The sequence below is a fragment of the Dendrobium catenatum genome, unplaced genomic scaffold, assembly GCF_001605985.2.
Source record: "Dendrobium catenatum unplaced genomic scaffold, ASM160598v2 fragScaff_scaffold_948, whole genome shotgun sequence".
Lineage (NCBI taxonomy): Eukaryota > Viridiplantae > Streptophyta > Magnoliopsida > Asparagales > Orchidaceae > Dendrobium > Dendrobium catenatum.
Window position 1 is genome coordinate 118253 of NW_021319410.1, and position 22224 is coordinate 140476.

At 34.0% G+C, this 22224-nt stretch overlaps 2 protein-coding genes across 2 annotated transcripts in view; both read right to left on the reverse strand.

Moving 5' to 3' along the window:
• LOC110094291 overlaps window positions 1–1967 on the reverse strand; it is an 83933-nt gene extending 81966 nt beyond the window's left edge. Inside the window, exons 1-2 of the mRNA XM_020819486.2 lie at window positions 801–1967; window positions 542–711 (exon numbers count right to left, since the gene is read on the reverse strand). Of these exons, the coding sequence (XP_020675145.1) occupies window positions 542–711; window positions 801–1361 (731 nt within the window). The 5' untranslated portion in view covers window positions 1362–1967. The remainder of the gene's footprint in view (window positions 1–541; window positions 712–800) is intronic.
• Window positions 1934–22224, reverse strand: part of LOC110094289 — a 37149-nt gene continuing 16858 nt past the window's right edge. Inside the window, exons 6-7 of the mRNA XM_020819483.2 lie at window positions 6094–6548; window positions 1934–2790 (exon numbers count right to left, since the gene is read on the reverse strand). Of these exons, the coding sequence (XP_020675142.1) occupies window positions 1967–2790; window positions 6094–6548 (1279 nt within the window). The 3' untranslated portion in view covers window positions 1934–1966. The remainder of the gene's footprint in view (window positions 2791–6093; window positions 6549–22224) is intronic.

The following is a 22224-nucleotide window of genomic DNA, read 5'->3' on the forward strand; positions in this document are numbered from 1 at the left end:
TTAAGAAATACAGTTTTCACGTAACATGATACGCTAAGCAAGACCAGAAACACCAACACCCTCACTAAATTCACTGAACACCAATGCCCACGAGTTATATAAAGTCATCAAGAAGTCACGTAGACTTGGATTTAACAAAGCTAATGGTGGCGGCATCCAGATTCATTTTAAACTACATAACTGATCCAACGAAATATATCAAACAGCAAAAAATTATAAATAGCAAGCCCAAGCTTCAACGAGTAAATGTAAGCCAATCATACATTGAAATAATGCATGTGCAGCCAAAGCACAAACATATTAAACAACTGAAAGGATTTTATTGAAAATTCTTACCAAGGTAAACTTACAAAATCTGCACCCCAACTCCAGTTTAATGCGGCCAATAAATAAAGACAAAATTTAAAATGCCACTATCTGATAAAACTTACTCGCAAAATTCTTACCAATGTAAACTTACAAAATCTGCACACCAACTCCAGTTTAATGCGGCCAATAAATAAAGACAAAATTTAAAATATCACTTTCTGATAAAACTTACTCGCAAAACTTGGCAGTTTCATAATACATTTGCATCATTTGATTGGATGGAAGCAGCTCCCCTTGTCTGGCATTCTCTGCATTGGCAGGCTCCAGAAGAGAAGCAGCATGTAGAAATTTCAGGGCAGACTCAAAAAAAATGCCACTACTTTCATCTTCCAAGCCTAAACTCTGCAGGGAAAAGCATTTATTCACATGAAAAAGTTATGATTTAGTTAGCTCTGAATATCTATGTGAGCACCATCAAGAAGAATGTAGACCTTTAAGCGATTAGCAGTATGCTTTAAATCTCTAGCCTCTTTAATGAAAGCATTCACACTAGGATGGCCATCCTTCTTCGTTGGACTTGATGACCCCAGCACACTAGTTGTGGATCGCCGCAATAGATTAGGAGGGGTTCCATTCTGTTCATCAAACTTTCTTGATGGTTTGGTTGACTTTAATACCTCACTATTTACCGCATCAACAGAATATTGTTCTAAATTGGTCACTTTAATATATTCAGGAGCTGTTTGGGGACCCCATACCTTTTTTTCTAATTCATCTTTAGCTGTATTAGATGACTGCGCCCCTTTCCCAAAACCCACTGTCAATTGATCAGTTGCCTCTGAAGTTAAAAGGCCTGAGTGGTTTTGTCTCTCTTGAGAAGATGCCTTCTCCATATTTTGCTGTGGTGTAGGTTTTCTTCGGCTTACACCTGCAATAGCATCCCTCAAGTCATGATTTTTGTGCTGCTTAGAATGGTTTTCCAAATCATCTTTTTTGTATGAATCCAGGTTCTGAAAATCAGCATCCGCATGACCAGTGTTGCAAGTTCTCATGGAGTGGAAATCCTTGTGCTGAGTACTGGAACCAATTACTTTAAGCTTGCCCTTATCAGAATCAAAGATCAAATTTTTCAGTTTATCTTTTGCGTGTAAAGAACTCTTAACAGAATTTTTTTGACCAGATGTACATCGTTCGTCTTCATCGAAAGCATGGTTATTATCAGACCGTTCTAAATGATATTTTTCCAGTCGATGAGGTATATTTCCATTACCAATCAAAATTTTTGATTTACTAGGATCAGTAGAAATGATGTCATCTTGTTTAACAATTTTGGAATACTTTCCATCTATGGCCTTAACACCAGTTAAACAAGTTCTTTCTGTATCTTGATAATCACGGGACCCTTTCAAAGAATCAAGAACTCCAGACTCGGCCGATCTGTAGATTTCAGAAGATTTAAGACAATCATTAGAGGTTGGATCCTTATCCCTTGTGCCTGATTGATCACTAGAGCCATCCAGTTCACCATCAGAAGATCTTTTTGGGCTACCTATCCCTGAGTAAACCTTAGATATGCCATTATCTTGTATAGATGGGATTCTTCTAGTAGAGTTGTTCTCATTGTTTAAAACCCTTACTGGGGATGAAGAAACGGACTCTACTGGTGATCCTCTTGCTCCGGTAAGTTGACTTTAGATCCTGATACCATGGAAGAGGTTGAAGTAGCTGCAGTAACAGACCTCATATAGGTCACATCTCGCTTCAAGGTATCAACACAATCCAAAGTCTGTCCTGATGTTGCATTCCCTTGGTAATGTACCATTTGCTCATCCGAAGCATGCCCTACACCCTCATTATCAATTACATACGGAGAATGCTTCCCATTAATAGATAAGGCAATTCTTGTTGAGCAACCATTCGTTTCAAAATTTCCACCTGCAACAACTGCACAAGACTCTTTCCCCTCAGATTTTGCCATCTTAGCCATCTTTTGCCTCCTCAACTCACTCTCAATCAAAGATTCTTTCAACATAGGCCTGTTGCCAGAAACCTGATCATTGCTAATTGAAATTTCCTGGCAAGCCTGACTCTCTTGCCGCTCTTTTAGTTTCCTCTTCTTACCATTAAAATCATACTTATCAGATTTTTCTGCTGCTGAAGCACTAGAGATTTCTTTATGTTTCCCATTAGAAGACTTAACGTTTTCCCTGGATTTCATGGATGATGCACTTTTAGATTTTAAAACTTTAGAAGAAGAATGATCACTGCAATTTTGCAAAGTATTCCTATGAACTCTTGCCAACAATTCAGTATCCCCATTGACAGCCATTCTGCCTGATATATCAATACTAGGATGTAAATCCTTTGTAGAAAGGTCTGAGTCATCTTTCTTAAACTTTTTGGATACTTCATGACCATCTACATCAGTTCCTCTTTTGCTCATAGGTTTTAAATGTTTACCCAATCTTTCAGTTAAATCACCTGCTCAGAAATGTAATAATATAAAGAAGTTATCACAATTTCTGAGAACATGCATGCTATTACAAATGCTAGCTAATTCTAAAAATAAAATAAAAGGGATGAAAATGCAGAACTAGCCCAAAAACAGCTTAAATACTTCTATAGCAACAACAACAACAACATCAAGCCTTTATCCAACTACGTGGGGTCAGCTACATGAATCCTTTTTCTCTATTGTGTCCTATTAAAAGTCAAATTCTCGTTTAAATCTAATAAAGAAAGGTCATTCCTAATATTTTCTAACCAAGTCTTTTTAGGTCTACCCCTACCTTTCTAAACACAAGTTAAATCTAATACCTATACTCTCCTAACCGGGTCATCGGAAGCCGCCGTTTATGTGACCAAACTATCTAAGACGACTCTCTCTAATCTTATCTTCTCTACGGAGCTACTCCAACCTTTTCACGTATATGCTCATTTCATATCATATCTCTAAGGGTAAAGCCACTCATCCACCTGAGCATCCTCATCTCTGCTACACATAACTTAGTATTATGTTTCTCTAATGGCCAACATTCGGCATCATAAAGAATTGCAGACCTCACTACCAGCTTATAGAATTTTTCCTTAAGTTTGAGAGGTACATTTCTATCACATAACAAGCCCAATGCATTCCTCACTTCAACCATCCAACTTGAATTTTGCTGATAATATCCCCATCTATTTCCCATCACTCTAAACATAAGATCCAAGGATTCTAAAACGTGTACTCTTATTAATGACTTGATCGCCCAAAGTCATAATCCCCTCACTAGGTCTATTACTACTAAAATTACACTCCATATATCTTTTGTTTTAGATCTACTCAAGCGAAAACCTTTAGGACTCTAAGATTGACCTCCATAATTCAAAGTTTACCTCCAACTCCCTCTTTAGTCTTATCGACAAGAAGAAATATCATCAGCAAAAAGCATTACACCAAGGTACATCATCTTGCAAATGTCTAGTGAGAACATCCATGACTAAAGCAAAAAAGATATGGGCTTAAGGCTGATCCTTGATGTAATCCAAACCGAAATAGGGAAATAACTTGGTCAATCCACCTTGTTTTGAACACAAGTAATAGCCTTGCATACATATCTTTAATGATTTGAATATAAGCATTATTGACTCCTCTTTCTTTTCAAGAACTCTCCATAGCACTTCTTTGGAATTTTATCATATGCTTTTTCTAAATCAATAAATATCATATGTACATCCTCCTTATTTTCTCTATATTTCTCCATCAAACCTCTTAATAAATGTATGGCTTCCATAGTCGGACCTACGGGCATGAATCCAAATTGATTTTGAGAAACATTAGTATCACCACCGCAACCTATGCTCCATAACTCGCTCCCATAGTTTTAAAGTATGACACATCAACTTAATATCTCTATAATTCGCACAATCTTGTACATCACCTTTATTCTCAAAAATAGGAATTAACACACTCATTCTCCACTCATCTGGCATCTTTTTAGTATTCAAAATAATATTAAAAAGTTTAGTAAGCCAAGAAATTCCTTAATCTCCTAAGCATTTCCACACCTCTACTGGAATATCATCAGGTCCAATAGCTTTTCCACCCTTCATTTTCTTTAAAGCCTCTCTAACTTCAGTTTTACTAATACGCCGATAAAAACAAAAATCTTTATTTTCCTTTAGGGTGCTTAAGGTCACTATAGTTAATCTTATTTTCACAATCTTCATTAAAAAATTTAGCAAAATTTCTCATCCACCTTTGTTGAATATCATCTACTAAGAAAAGTATTTTTTGCTCTTCATCCTTAATACACTTCACTTGAACTAAATCCTTACTACTCCTATCTCTTTGTTTGGCTAACTTATACATATATCTTTCTCCCTCCTTAATATCTAATCTATTATATAAATCACTAAAAGTTAATGTCTTTGCATCGCATATTGCTTTCTTAGCATCCTTACGAGCCACTTTATATATTTCCCAATTATTAGAATTTTTAAAATTAAATTAATTTTTATAACAAAATTTCTTATTTTTAATCTTTTCTTGCACATTTGGATTCCACCACCAATTATTTTTACTATTAGAAGCTTTTCCCTTTGATACTCTAAGGACATCTTTTGCAATATTTTTAATATCATCAGCTACTTTTTCCCACATAATATTAGCATCCTCATGCACAGACAAAATCTTAAGATCTAAATTCTTATTTTCAAAAATATTTTTTTTAATATTCTTTAATTGCCCCTATCTAATCCTAGAAAATTATTTTACTTTATTTTTTATTTTATGTCCCTTTATCTTAAAGTCCAAAACTAATAATCAATGTTGGGTACATAAATTTTCACTCGGAATAACTTTATAATCTTTGCAATCTAAACTATTTAATTTTCTAATAAGAAAATAGTCAATCTGGGTTGTACTATATCTAATTTTATAAGTGATGAGATGCTCATTCCTTTTCTTAAATAAGGTATTAGCAATTGAAAAATCATAAGCTAAACAAAAATCCAATATGGTCTTGACACCTTCATTCATCATTCCAAATCCATGGTCACCATGAATGTTTTTAAAATCATCTACCTCTCTACCAACATGTCCATTTAAATCTCCTCCAATAAAAACTCTTTCTTCAAGAGGTATCTTTTGTATTAATTCTTCTAAGTCATTTCAAAAATTTAATTTAGAACTCATATCCAAACCTACTTGAGCAGCATAAGCACTTATAATATTAACAATCTTATCAACAGCAATCTTTAAAGCTATAATTCTATCTCCAATCCTATTAATTTTTATAACATTATCATTTAAACTCTTATCTATAATCACACCTACATCATTTCTAGTACAACTCCTACCCGAATACAAAAGTTTAAATCCTAAACTATCATTTTCCTTAGCCTTCTCTCCAACCCATTTAGTTTCCTGAATGCACAAAATATTTAACTTCCTATAAATCATAATATCTATTAATTCCATTAATTTTCCTGTAAGGGAACCTATATTCCAAGTTCCAATCCTAATTTTAGTCTCATGGACTAGCTTCTTTGCCCACATCCGTCCTTGATGTGGGAACCCTTGCCTATTTAACACTGCACTCGGGCGCCGGTGCAGCGGCCCTTGCACACTTGTCATTGTATTCAGGCCATACAGCACGTTGCTTCCAAGGGACGCCCTAACATTAACACAATTTCTATAAATGCTAGCAAATTGTAAATGACAAAAGAAGAGAAGAAAGTAAAGAACAAGACCAAAAACAAAAGAAGATTAAGCTTAAGCTTGGAGAAGAAAACAAAAACCTCCAACTTTTAGGGATGATGCAGTTTTATGTTTCTCCTTCCGTTTGTGGATATGTTTTTCTGGGGTAATGTCCATAGATCTGGCGGCCAACCCTGGTTTGGGTTTGATCATGGAGTCCATCTCCATACAATACCCTTCATCAATGAAGCCTTTATGTCCAGAAGATACAAGAAAATTCTTTGAAGAATTTGGTAGATTTGTCAAAGCTAAATCATTCTGCAAGTCTGAAGCATCCATTGACAGATGCTTTTTCTTGCCACTCAAATGTGCATTATGCATAACATATTCCAGTCTTCTACCTGAATTCAGAGTGTCAGCTGATGTTACGCTTGATGCAGCAGCATTAAGATGAGCAGTCAAATTGGGGTCACTCCCAGGAACAGGGAACTGAAAAAGCTCATGGAAAGTTTTTGTTGTTTCATCTTGACTGACGTTACAATTGTTCAATCCTGGACTGTTAAGAGACTCAATTCAAAAAGTGGCAAAAATACTAGAATGCAGGCAATCAAAACTAACAAGTAAAAATAGGCAAAGGTTGTAGCCATGGCAAAAAATCTCAATAAGATGCACAAAGGCCAGAAAAAAATAAATAACCATACAAATCAAAGTTAGGGGGGAAACACTAAAAAATAAGTTTATTGGGGTTATTCAGTATGAATAAGTGTACAGTTTACAGAGTACTTCATTATGACATTAATACCTAATATATAAATATTCCACAATTCTTTGAAAAGGGGGGGAGAGAAGAGAGAAAATAGTTGAGATATTGGCCAAACTTTCCTTATTTACAAAACTAAAACCCAAAATTTTTTAATTTACAATACCATCCCAAAATTGTTGAATTTACAGTACCATCACCCGAATGATTAAAAATATTAAAAAATTACCACCCAGAGTGAATTAGTTTTGCTTAATTTTTAATTATTTGTGTGTATGATACAAAAAACCATAGGATTCTGTGGTTCATTTTAGAGATTTGGATACTAATTTTGTAAATAAAAAAACTGAGTTAAAAAAAAAATTATGAAAGAAAAAAAAATACACACTACTTAAGTCCCACAGGTCAAAAAAAGCTCTTGGCAAAGTCAAAAATCACTAGTATCAGGACGGCCATGCATGTCTATGAATCTGCCATTATTTAATCTCCCAAAATATGTCAATTATTCTATATTGATTTATCCCTTTCTATAGGCACATTCATCGGTCAAATATCAAACAATCCATAGAATCATTAATTAAATCTCAAGAGCGGACACAGGAAAATATTTTGCTCTGTTGCGAGTAACCTAGTGGTCATGGGTACGTATGATGAAAGCATCCTCTCCACAATGCAAAGGATATACCTAGACACATCATTAGTAGAAGCCTCATACAATGAGTGAACTTTTTTTGCAAATGGTTGCAGATAGAAATATTACATGATAAGTGAATACAGCACCAACACATGCCTAAAAAAGAAATTACTCCATGACATGGCTAATCCAAATCGCAACAAGGAAAAAAAATTACATGCATCACGGAATAGCATGTTAAATTGTGCATGGAAATGCACAATAGTTTTAAATTCATTAACCCAGATCAGATTCTTATACCGATCCTGTTTCAAAACCCGATTTACATAAAAAAAGATATATGCATGGAAACCTTGATGAATAAGTCGAAGTGAATTCCATCTTTAAGAGGTCCATATTTATTTCTACAGGCTAATTAGGACACAAAACTAAAGATAAAAGAGTAATTATATAGATAATTTTTATTAAAATACATATCACAACAGACAGCTATTCTTTTTCTTTATCTTTCATTATTGTTTTTCTCCCATTTTAGATATCTTAGGTCTATTGATCAAAGTGATGGGGAAAAAGATGGGGATATTGAATTCAAGTTGGATGGTTGAAGTGGATGAATACTTCGGACCTTTTGTGTGATAAAAAAGTATCCCTCAAACTTAAGGAGAATTCTATAAGATGGTGGAGAAAGCTACAATATTTTATGGCGTGAATGTTGGCCTTTAAAAAAGAAGCATAAAATTTAAGTGTTGCAGAGATGAGGGTTTAGGGTGGATGAGTGGCTTTACTCTTTAAAGATAAATTATGAAACAAGTATATACATGAAAATGTTAAGAGTAGCTCCAACGGCAGATAACATTAGAGAGAGTTGCCTTAGATAGTTTGGTTACATAAAATGCCAGCCTTTCGATAACTCGGTTAGTAGAGTAGATGTTTTAGGCTTACCCAATGTTAAAAAAGGTAAAGGTAGACATAAAAAGACTAGGTTAGAAAGCATTAAACATGGCCTTCTATTTTATTAGATTTAAATGAGAATTTGACTCTTAAAAGGATGAAATAGAGATAAAGGATTCATGCAGCTGACCACATATACTGGAATAAAGGCTTGATGTTGTTGATATTGTTGTTTTAGTATTGTTTTTCTCCTAGTCTAATGGTATTGAATTTATTCTAAGAAATAAGCAACCAAATAAACAATGGTTCAATCTGTACTAATTTTTTTCTCAAACATATTCTATGATAAACAAATCACGCAGCAGATGCACCTAAACATAAAGTTATGATCAAGAAATATCAAATATGGTCTATGTCTATATTAACAAGTCTATGACATCGGCTACAGAAGCAAAGAAAATACTACTGGCACTAATCTAATTATACGCCAGAAAGTCCTTAAATTAGCCTTTCAACATTTACCAACATGGTTTTAATTCTATATGTTTTTAATCTTCTACTTATAATTACGACTTGCCTGATTTGCCTTTCACTCTATCCGAACTTGGTGAATTCAAGACTTTACAATTAACCTTATGCTAAAGATAAAAGTATGCAATGCATTTTAAATCTTTAACCTTAACACTCAAATACATTACCAGGAGAAACTTAACAAACTTGATTGTGGCGTTTTGAATAATTTAATGTCCCTAAACAGTTCAAGATGAACATAAATCATTATAAAAATATAAGTGCTAATAATTGTTAATAATAAACTGAACAGTTTACTCAAACAATTACTTACTAATTTTAACATCATCAACAGGACCTATATAAATAATTAGATCAATAAAAATAATAATAGCCATCCACGATCATCATAATTATCCTTATCCCAAAGAGGTAGGCATGATGAGCTTTTTCTTATGAATTAGTTCCCGTTGAGTTCTAGTGTTAACTCAGATGTGGAAATTTTTTTAAACAAATTTTAGCTGTCACCTTTTGTTCACCTGTTTTACTTTGAGTCCATCAAAATATACTATTTGGCCCTTCGTTGCACACAGCAAACCTACTATCATATTCAATTTCCTTCAGTAGGTACTACTCCCACCATCTCATATAATCATACTCACTATATCCTCACTAGTTTTATAATTCGTATTTACATTTTATTTTTGTTATACGCCTTTGGATTATCAGCAACTTCCCTATTAATTAATACTATATCTCATTTAAAGATTGTGGAAGAACCATGGGTTTCACAAGTTAACCAATATTGATAGGGATCATTCACATAGATCAAGGGTTTCAATTATTGGAACAATTCCCATATGGCCTTAGATTGTAGTCCGTCTATCTTCTCCAATTATTTTAGCCGCTGACACCACTTGGAGATTTTTTTTTTAATAATTTTAATTTATTTTCATAGTAAGCTTTTGGAGAAATTTATGAATACTTCCACACTTTGTATAGAATCAAGAAATGAATTCAAAGTAAATTTTTCTACTTTACTACATAGTATCAAAGCAAAATTAGGGCTTTCATCTTCCAACCTTTGTTATTTTTTTTTTCTTTTCCCTCCTAATTGAGATTCTTCTCATTCTCTTCATTAAGACTGGTTTCTTTGACTTCCCTTCTATAGAGTTGGCCATCATGAATAATGATAATCAGACTAAACAAAAACCAGATAGGTTAAAAGCCTCGTATCGTTTTGAATGAGAGAAATTATTTCAAATAGTATCAAATTGTGAAGACCCTTTTTACAGGAAAAAAAAAAATCAATCGTCGTAATATGACTCAAAATTTACCCTTATGAATAAAACAGATTTCAAAATCATGATATGGTTGTCAAATACCATGATACTTGAAATCAATGGATCATATATGTTGCTTTCTACCACAAAAGAAGTTTGGGATGCTATTAAACAAAAGTACTAAAAAATGCAAGAAGATACCCTCGCCTTTAAGATCAAAACTATGATTTCAACAACCAAATAAGATGACATTCCTATAATTGAGTATTTTAATATGATGAAGGTTTATTAGCATGAAATAGATTATTACTAAGGTCTTGGGATGACATGCTACGAGGATGCGATACTTCTCAAGCAATTTGTGGAAAGATAAAGGGTGTTTAAGTTTCTTGTTGAAATCAATAATGATTTCAAATAAATTCATACATAAATTAAATGAATTTTTTTCTCTTATACTATCTAAAAAAAGAACAGTAATACTCGATGCTCAGAACTCTGAAACATCTGCCATGGCAACCATGGAATCCTAATGTATAAGACTTGTTGCTACATACTCTTTCCTTAAAGAAGATCAAAAATTTTCTTTCAAAGGTAATCTATGGTTTAACCATTTCAGAAAGAAAAGAAAAAAAAATATGGGAAAACTCCACAAACAAACCCTAGGCTATGAGGGAAATAAAGGTAATCAAAAAAGGAAGACCTTCCTTGTAGAATCTAAAGGGTTCAATTAAAAAAAATGAACAGACTCGGAAACTTTCTCAATCCTCTAGAAAAATCATGCTTTTTGCTCAAAATAATATGAATTTTAACAATTGTGTTTTATGTGCCTTAAATAATTCCACTCAAACCTTCAAACATTGCCCCAACAATAAAATAATAAAAGTGGTCGATAAATCTATAACAATTATTGCGAGTCAAAGAAATTTTCAGTGTCCTCCATACTTACCTTAAGTAATGTAAAGCAAGTTTCTCAACATATGGTAATCATCTATCAATTAATAAAATCACTAAAGATCACAACTGCAAGGTAATACGTTTTGCTAATCATTACATATTTCAATATCTCACAACAGGAAAGATGACTGAACAAGTTAAAGAAAATGATGGGCTATGTCTTCTTGAAGACAAAAATTACTTGTCATGTTCATTCATTTTCACCCCCAATATATAAGCCATTTGGTAATATCATTATAGGCTAGAGCTTCCCTTTTCAAGACCCTACAATGTATATTTCATCTCTTTTTTGAATGTAAATATGAAAAAAATTTAGCATGAGAAATGTGAAATATGTCACGAACCGGCCTAGTTAGCTTGAAATAACGGGGCGGGAACAGACAATCATACGAAGAACACTTAACTTTCATCTCATAAATGAAATAAACACAATAATCATCCAAATATAGAATAGTGAAAGAAAGAGCCACTAAACTTTCAAAATGAAATATCTTTAATACATCAAAACATGAAATCTCATAAAACATAAACTGAAAACATCACAGTAGTCCACGATACAACAACGATCACATTACATAACATGAACAAAAAAACCCGACATCCTGGGATCCTCTATGACAGTAGGTAAATTGTCTTTCAGCCATCACTCTCTAATAGTTTCTCCTAAAGAATATTCTCAAAAGCAGGGTGAGCTAACGCTCAGTAGATAATAGATATTTATCATAAATTAATGAAACAATGAAAATAAGACTTTATGCATGAAATTTTCATTCTAAAGAATTTGAGAAAATAAAAATTATATGTGACATTTGAAATGCATATACTGTATAACCTTTTTCCATACACAGTTTTCTTTAACTTTTTCATTTTTCATAAATTTTTCATTCATCATAACCTTATTTTTATATGCATAAAATGCTTAATTATAATATAATACACCCGTTCCGGAAGTACCAGTATTTTGTACTGATCAAGTACACAGTCAAATTTGATCATTCCTTTACCATTTACTTCGAAGCATGGTTTAAAATTGAGCAATATGAGGCTCGCCTTGAGGCCCGCCTTTGCGCAATTCTAATAAAAAAACGCCTCGATGCTTACGCCTCGAGTTTTTTTATGAGGCTTGCGCCTCAACTTGGTTGAGGCCCGCCTTGAGTCCCGCCTCGCCTCACTGGCATGAGGCTTATGCCTCACGCTATATATATTAAAACTTACATAAATATTGAAGTAAATGTCCAACATTGGACTCTATAGGAGAGGAGGAAGGGGAGAGAGCAGTTCACCATAATGATGATTCAAATGAAGAACCCCTTAGTGATGACAGTGCTGATGACTTATGAGTTCTTATTGGAAATCGGAATTATATGTTAATGAAAAGAATACTGGGATTTCGGAAAGATAGAATTTTGAGTTGAACTATATTTCATGTTGTCTTATTATTGAGATATTTTGATTTCACTTCATATCTTATACTTTTTTATGTTTTATATTATTCACTCATTAGTATATAACAAATTTATCATTTTATGTTTACGCAATCTTTTGATTTTGAGGCTTACGCCTCAAAACGCCTTGAGGCTTACACCTCGCCTCACAAATGAAGAACGCCTTAATACCCGAATACGCAATTTTAAACATTGCTCCGAAGAGCCCTTTTACCATTAACTCCAAAGAGTCTTTTTATCATTGGCTCCGAAGAGCCCATTTACCATTTGGTACTCCGGATCATTATGCACATACAATCATAATATATAAATTATAACATAGGGCTTAAGTCATTTAGAAATTCATATATGTTGCCTAAACTGTTTCATGCTTAAATGTTCTAATGTCTACCTAAATTTCAGTTAAAGAATATGTCATCACATTTAACCTTAAAGGTTTAACACTTAATGTAATGATAAACATAAGTACAAAATTTAATATTTCTTTAATATAAAAAAATTGCAGATAATTATAACATGTGAAATTTGTATAAAAGAAAATTTTTAAAATATGAAATTTACTTTAAATACAAGTACCTACTTCACAAGTACAATAAACTTAAACGACACCGCTTATGCTCAAGGCGCCCCCTTAATCGACAACTAAGGATAAATATAAATACAATCATACTAAGCATTAACCATAGAATATTTTCAATAATCACTTTAATTAAATTCTATTTTCGAATTTATTAAAAATCCAATTATTAGGAAACATAAAATTCATTAATTCCCTTCCAAAAGCATTCCAAAACTTCCCCCTTTTTAATTTAATAATTAGGGCATAATATTATCGCTTTAATTTAATTTAAAAATTATGAAAAAAAAAAATTTGCTAAAGACCTAAATTTCCACCTTTAAAACATTCCTAATATCATATGAAACAAAAATCGTAAAGAGATTTTCTTAAAATTCACAAATTAGGAAAAACCCTAACTTTCCAAATTCAACAAAATTGTGATAAAAAATTTTCATTCTTGGGTTTGGGAAAGATTCTTAATCAATCCCTAACAAATCCCCTTTTAATTTCCTAAAGAAAACCTAAGTTTTTGAAAAACCCTAAAATTTTCTCTTTAAAAAAATCATCAGAGAAAAAGGAGAAACCCTAAACCTAATGCATACCTTAATCTTCCCTTGCCTTCCTCTTCACTTTCCCTCAAATCCGGCTGCCGGAAACAGACGCCAAGGACATCGCCGAAGCCTCCCGTCGCCCTCTCTCCGTCCGCTCGTTGAGTTTCGACCGAACAAAACGAATGGGGACCGAATAGATTTCGGTCCCCTTAAGAGAGAGTGGTTTTGGAAGTGCTAAATGTCCGTTTTTCACTCACATGTCATATTTTCGTTTTAATAATTATTAAGGGCATTTTAGTATTATTAAAACTTTCATTATTTTTAACTTTCAAATTAAGCGAAATTCACTATAGGTTCTTTATACTAATTTGCTTAAAATTTTGCATAAAATTTTATAAAATTAATTTCGTCAAAATCCGACAACTTTGAAATTTCACTTAAATTTCATCGTGACGTATCGAGATGTGTGCAACGCTTACAATCGACGATTTTGAGTTTTACAATTCTCCCCTCCTAATAAAAATTTCTTCCATGAAATTTAAATGCAATATCATAAATTAAATTCATACCTTAGTCAAACAAATAAGGATAACTTTTCCCCATTTATGACTTCTTCTCCCAAGTTGCATCCTTTTCAGATCCAAGCTTCCACAGAATTTTAGCATAAGGGATCTGCCGGCTTCGTAGCTGTTTCACACTATAATCTAAGATCCTTTCAGGTTCTTCTACAAAAGTCAAGTCCGGTTGTATATTCACTGATTCAGTACTGATCTTTGGAGCTCCATCTGAAATGTACTTCCTCAAAGAAGAGATGTGGAATACATTGTCTACTCCACTCATGTGACTTGACAGAATCAACATGTAGGTCACATTTTCAATCCTTTCTGAAATTTCAAAATGACCTACATACATTGGACTCAATTTTCTTGCTTTGTCAAATCTCTTCACACCCTTCATTGGACTAACCTTGAGAAATACAAATTCTACTAATTTATGCTTGGCATCATAGTATTTCTTTTGTCTATCCTACACAGCTTTCAATCTGTCACGGATCAGCCTTATCTTTTATGTATCATCATCTACTAAATTAGCCCCAATAATTTTCCTTTCTCCTATCACAGCCCAGCATAAATAAGTTCTACACTTTCTCCTATACAAAGCTTCATAGGGAGTCATACATATACTTGATTGAAAACTATTCTTATAGGCAAACTCAATTAGTGGTATATGTGTCTCCCTCTTACCACCAAAGTCAAGTACATATAACCTGAGCAAATCTTTTAGAGTCTGAATTGTTCTTTCTGATTGCCCATCAGTTTGAGGGTGAAAAGTTGTACTAAATGTAAGTCTGATACTCATTGCTTCCTGAACCTTCCTCCACAATTTGGAGGTGAATGTTCCATCCCGATCTGATCCTATAGACTTTGGTACTAAATGTAATCTAACAATTTCACTAACATACAGGCTTACAAATTTCTCAACTGCATCAAATTGTTTGATAGGTAAGAAATGCGCAGACTTAGTAAACCTATTAATTATTACCCATAAAGCATTACATCCTCTTCTAGACCTAGGTAAACAAACCAAAAAATCAATAGCAATGTCTTCCCATTTCCATTCGAGTATAGATAAGGGCTGCAATAATCCTCTTAGTTTTTTATGTTCTACCTTGACCATTTGACAAGAAGTACATTAAGCCACTACTTCTACCTCACTCTTCTTCATTCTTGGCCACCAAAACACTTTTTTTAAGTCTTGATACATTTTGTTACTGCCTGGATGAATGGTATAATTTGAATAATGAGCTTCCTGAAAGATTTTTTTTTCAAGTCTCCAATATCTGGAATATATAATATGCCTCTATATCATAGCAATCCTTCACCATCAAGCTCAAATTCGTCAATGTGTTTCACATTAATCATATCTAGTATCTTCTTAAAATCTAAATCCTGTAGCAAAACTTCTCGTATTCAGTCCTTCAGCATTTATTGAAAAATTATTTGATTTAACAACACAATTTCTGCATCATTGGGCTGAACCACTAAAATTTTTAACTTCTCCAAATCTTTTATCAATTTCTGCTGTTGTGTAATCACTCAGTTTGCACTACCAAAATTCTTCCTGCTCAAGACATTTGCAACCACATTTTCTTTACCTAGATGATATTGAATGTCCAACTCATAATCCTTAATGAGTTCTAGCCATCTCCTATGCCTTAAATTCAATTCTTTTGGTGTGAAAATATATTTTAAACTTTGCTGATCAGTAAAAACTTCACACCTTACCCCATACAAGTAATGTTTCTAGATCATTAAGGAAAAAATCAATGTAGTTAATTCCATATCATGAGTTGGATAATTCTTTTCATGATTTTTCAATTGCCTAGAAGCATACGCAAAGACTCTTCTATTCTGCATCAATACACAATCCAACCCTTTATGCGCGGCATCACTATAGAGCTGAAATCCATCTGACCCTGAAGGAATAGACAGCACTGGAGAAGTAATCAAACATTGTTTTAACCTCTAAAAAGCATCTTCACATTGAGTTGTCGATTCAAACTCCATTATTTTCTGAGTCAATCTGGATAGTGGCATCGCAATCTGTGAAAACTCCTCAACAAATCTTTTGTAATAGCCAGTTATACCCAAGAAGCTCCTGACATCTATCATTGTAGCTCGTCGAAGCCAATCTATTATAGCTTGCACCTTATGCTGATCCACATAAATCATTTCATTATTGATCACATGCCGTAGAAAGTTCACACTCTTTAGTCAAAATTCTCACTTTGAGAACTTAGCATATAATTCATTTTCTCTTAATACCTGTAACACAGCCCTTAAATGGTTTGCATGCATTTCTTCATCTGAAGAATAAACCAGAATATCATCTATGAACACAATCACAAATAGATCTAAAAATGACATAAAGATTCTATTCATAAGATCCATAAACACAGTAGGAGCATTTATAAAAAAGGCATCACCACAAATTCATAATGCCTATATCCGATATTGAAGGCTGTCTTTGTTATATATTCTTCTCTAATCTTGAGCTGATAATATCCTGATCTCAAATCAATCTTTGAAAACACTGAAGGACCTTCCAACTGATCAAACATATCATATATCCTTGGAAGGAGATATTTATTTTTCATTGTCAGCTTGTTCAATTCTCTATATTCTATAAAGAGCCTTAAGCTTCCATCCTTATTCTTCACGAACAATATAGGAGCACCCCAAGGAGACATTATTAGGCCTGATGAATCCCTTATCCAGCAACTCTTGCAATTATTTATTTAACTCCTGCATTTCTTTTATTGTCATTTTGTATGGGGCTTTAGCAATAAGTTCAGCTCCTGTCACCCATTCAATTGAGAAATTTATTTCCTTAGAGGTAAACTAGGCAAATTATCTGCAAATACTTCTGGATATTCCTGAACAACTGGAATATCTTTCAGCTCTCTTTCTACCTTCTTCTCCTCCTTAATATAGGTTAAGAAGCATTTATATTCTTTCTTCAACATAAGATAAGCCTTTAAGGATGAAATCATAATAGCAGTTATTCCTTTATGTCCCTGAAATTTAAATTCCTTCACTCCTGGCATTTAAAACCTAATCTTCTTGTCACAATCTATAGTCACAAAATGGTAAGATAACCAATCCAAGCCTAAGATTGTATCAAATTCAGACAATGGCAAAACAGTCAAATTTGCTTCTAAGTTCTAATCACCTATCATCAAATCCACATGACATCTCCTATTGGCTTCCATTTTATTTCCATTTCGCATTAGAATTGACAATAATTTCAACATGATTGTAGGAAGCAAACTTGCATATCTAACAAACTCCTCTGAAATAAAGGAGTATGACGCTCTAGTATCAAACAATATTCTAACATATTTGTTGCACATTAAGATTGTCCCTAATCATATAAAAGTCATAACATTCATTTTCATCCATATCATATAGATTTTTTCATTGAAAATTAATTAAATCACATACCTGCAACAACATCAGTAGACCCCTTAGTTTCTTATTGGGACAATTCATAAACTCGAGGTTGAACATTCTAACGAGTCTGACCATGAGATGGAACAAATGTTGTAGACTCCACTGTTCTTGGTCTGTCAGCTATCCTCTAAGTATTATTGCTTGTCCTGGCCTCTGTAGTAGATTTCTGTCCCAGAAGAGGGCAAGACTTTGTCATATGTCTAGGCTGATGGCACCAATAGCAAGTGTCAGTGCTGGAGAGGCACTCTCCCTTATACATCCTTCCATACTTAATGCATACTGTAGCATCTGAAGCACTACTGTTAGAATTACTGGGTCTAGGTTTCTTTCAAGTAGACACTCCATACTGAGAAGACTAAGCAGGCTAAGTGGACTTTGGCCTGCCCTCAATCTTTCTTTTCTGGAAGTCCATCCTCTTCTGAATCCCCTATAAGTCCATCTTAATCCTTCTTGGTATTTCCACCAAAATGGATTAGTCTTCAATCCCAAAAGGTATGAGAGGTTGCCTTATAATATCCTTCAGTCCAGACAGGAAACGATATCTTACACTTTTAACATTGAAGATCTAGTAGCCTTTGAAGAACCAGAGTTTAACCACACAAACTCATTACGTATTGAGCCTTGTGTGATCCCACCTGGTGAGAACCATAGCCTACCTCAACTCCCAAATATTTCTTCCTTACCTAATGCAGAGAAGTTTAAACAATACTTAATGATGAAGTTATGTCCACTAAGGATGGTGGGCGCCAAAGGCATTTAGTTCAATGGAAAGAAAAATCGGAGACGGAGAACACATGGATTGACTGTAATGAGCTTTAGAGTTTGGATCCCGACATTCTAGAGATGTACGAGAGCACCCGTGATATTACTCGACGAGGTCGAGCTTTCTCTCACCTATGGAAAATGATAAGGCCATCAGCAGGAAATCTTGGCACGTCTATAATAGGAGTTCTAGATCAACGGCTATGAATAGAAGCCTTTATTTATAATTTTTTTCATGTATTTCATTTTCTTATTTCATGTTATGTTGAAATTTTTCCCATTTTACCCTTATGTTAGATTATTTATGTTGTAGCCCAAGAGGCATTTTTGTATTTTGAGTCTTCATGTTTAGAAGTCTATATATTGAACCCTTAAGCCATTATATAATGATGATTATTATTATTATGAATTAAACTTCAGTTTTCTTGAATTGTGTGTGTTTGAGTCTTCTTGAGAGAAGAGTGAAGAGTAGGGCAACGTAACACCCAACAACCGATGCCACGACAAGGTTCTTGGATCTATCTTTTCTCCCTTCTCACCCCACCTTCCTCCATTGGCTGTCAAGCCCTCTAACCCTCTTCCCAACAGCTAGCCGAAATACCCTGTTGCCCATACAGCCGAGCAACCTCCCTCTCTTCCATTCCCACTCACCTACAAGCCCACCCTTCCTCTCCTCGCATTGCCAACCAACCGCGACTCCATTGCCTTTTGGTATTCCCTCCACCTTTTCCTCTTCTCTATTGATTTCCCCAAGGGCTGCTACCTATTCCTGTTCCTCTCCCTATTAGCTCCACTTTAATTTCCACCTTTTTCCCTTCCCCATTAACTCCACTTTAATTGTCACTTTTTACCCTATCCCATTAACTCCACTTTAATTGCCACCTTTTCCCATCTCCCATTAACTCCACTTTAATTGTCACTAACACACAAATCATAAATTACTTGCTATCATTTGCACGTCGCCTTCTGTAGACAAATTCTTTTCTTTCAGCCATTACTTTTTCTTAGGAGATTTACCTTAAACATTAAACTCGTGAGTATACTAAGTAAACTCAGTGGGTAATTCTCATCATCAATTAATATGCATAAAATTTACTAAAATACAATAAAATTTACCTTTACATTAGTGTACTTTTGCTTTACTTTATTCATTTCCTTCTATTTGTTTCATTTAAACATATCTTATTAAACAAATCTCATCATAAAAATAATCCAGCATATTCATTTATAAAATTCCTTTAATCTATATTCCTATTCGTTTTCCTTTTTTAATTCGTACAGGAGCACCATCTAAATGTACCCAAAGGTACAACCATTTCCATTTCCTTTCTTCTTTTCCATTACCTTTTCCCTTTAAACGTGCGTGTGTATATTGCTTCCCCAGCCAGTACTATAAGGGGGTAAACTCCTGTATATTTTGCATGCATAACATTTTCCCTTTTCCTTTGATTCATTCATTTTGTTATCATTTTATATTCTTATAATTATATACATGTATCATATATATACATATATATCTATGGTTTATCCATATTTTATCTATGCTTTTCATTTCCAATTTCTTTCCATTTGTTTTCTTTCATAACTTGACACTTTCTTATTCTTAAAGCTTCAATCATTTTCAATCAACACATTTAAAATTCTCCATAAGAATTAATTAGTTACATGTACTATTACTTCCAGATTTGCAATGAAAATTTACACATATAAATTACCCACTTTAATCCTTCCAAATTCTCGATCCTTGGAGCAACCCAACTTCGAGTTCCTACAACATCCACAAAATATAACTTCTATAAAAGCGTGCTTTCATAACAAAGTTGAATTAAATTTGTATACTAGGAGAGTCACTTTCAAAAGAAAAATGAGGATTTTCTCAAAATGCCTAAATCCTTCTCTCCCAAAATTCCTTCCCCTTGCCTTCGATTACTTCTTTTATCTTCAATTTAATGTTTCTAATGATTAGAGAAATAATTAGGAATCAATTTATACAAAACCTTGCAAAACAAACCTTTTACCTCTTTCCCTCGTCGTTCCTATCGCTCAATGAAACTTCTCCCAAATTTGTATCTCCTTTAACTATGGGAATGAAAAGGAATTGATTATTTTCATCCTTTAACGTGATCGATAGCTAAAATTGGAAAAATAACGAATTTACCTCGCTCTCCCGCACGTAGCCGACCGTCTGCTCCTTTAACAGAAATTTTCCTTCTCATGATTTCTCTTACCGGAAAGAGCGAACTAACTATGTCTTATGAGAGGAGTCGTTAATTTATTTCTACGAACGTGATCCTTCGTTCAGAATCGCAAAACGACCCTCCTAAGCTCGCCCGTGCTGGCGATCGACTCGCCTCTGTCACGGTTTGTCCGCCTGCTTCGTTCCCCTGAATCAGGTTTTTAGAGAAGCTGGCAGGTTTAGTTGAACCGGCCCAGCTAAACCGGCCATTACAAACTTCTCTTCTTATAAAATTTCATCCTTGAAATTAAAATCAAGTATAAGGAAACATACCTTAGTTAAAAAGATGATGATATTGACTTCTTATCTCAGCTTCCTTCTCAAAGGTGGCATCTTTTTTTATTCCATGCTTCCATAAAATCTTCACAAAAGGAATTGTTCTATTCCTCAATTGTTTTACATCATAATCAGTATTCGTTCAGGTTCCTCAACATATTTCAAATCAGGTTGCAAGTTAATTGATTTAGACTGGATTCTCTTTAAATCATCTAAAACATACTTTCGAAGCACTGATATGTGAAACACATTATGAATTCCTTGCATGTGTCCTGGCAGATCCAATTTATATGCCATATTTCCAATCCTTTTAATGATTTCATATGGACCTATGAATCTTGGGCTCAATTTTCCCGTTTTTCAAAATCTTTTCATACCTTTCATTGGGCTGACTTTTAAGAAAATAAATTCTCCTAGTTCAAATTTCACTGGTTGATGCTTTGAATCATAATACTTTCGTTTTCTATCTTGAACTGCCTTTAGTCTATCTCTAATCAATCTATTTTACTAGTAGCCTCATCTACCAGTTCAGTTCCAATTACATTTCTTTCACCAATTTCTACCCAAAACAAGGGTGTTCTGTATATTCTTCCATAAAGAGCCTCATATATATAGTGTCATTCCAATGCTAGCTTGAAAACTATTGTTGTAAGCAAATTCAATCAATGTTATATGAGTCTCCCAATTTTCTCCAAAATCTAAAACACATAATCGCATTAAATCCTCCAAAGTCTGAATTATTTTTTCTGATTGCCCATCTGTCTGAGGATGAAATGTTGTACTGAAAGTCAGTCGTGTGCCCAAAGCTTCCTGAATTTTCTTCCACAATTGATGCTATCAAGGATTTATGTACTTTTTATTTTGTTTGAACAATAGTATATTTTGTTTTCTATTTTATTTTCTTTTCTTTTTTAGCTATCCAATGATGGGAAAGCATCCAATGATCATGGTAGGTAGTGCATATGGCTTGGTAGACCTTTGGTTTGCTGGCTCGATTGGTCCCTGGCTGATGGTGGTTCACGGGTTGGCTGTTTTGGAGCATTCGGTATTGAGCTTGTTCCCTAAGTTGCTTGAGCTGAAGTTTAGTAGCTCATTATTATCCAAAAAAGGTACATCATTATGAAGCTTACTTTTGGAGTGGCCTTGTCCCTTTCCCTTTCTTCTTGTCTCTTGGAAAACCGTGGCTTGTATCAATTGGGGGCTGAATTCTATGCTTTGAATTCATTGGGAAGTTATTATTTTTAATGCTATTCCTTTGGGAATTCAGCCAGCCTTGTTTTCCCGATCTGTGCCGTTTTTCCCGATGCTTTGCTGCTTTGGATTCGGGCGGGCTGTTTGCTTTCCGAGAATTTGGCTCT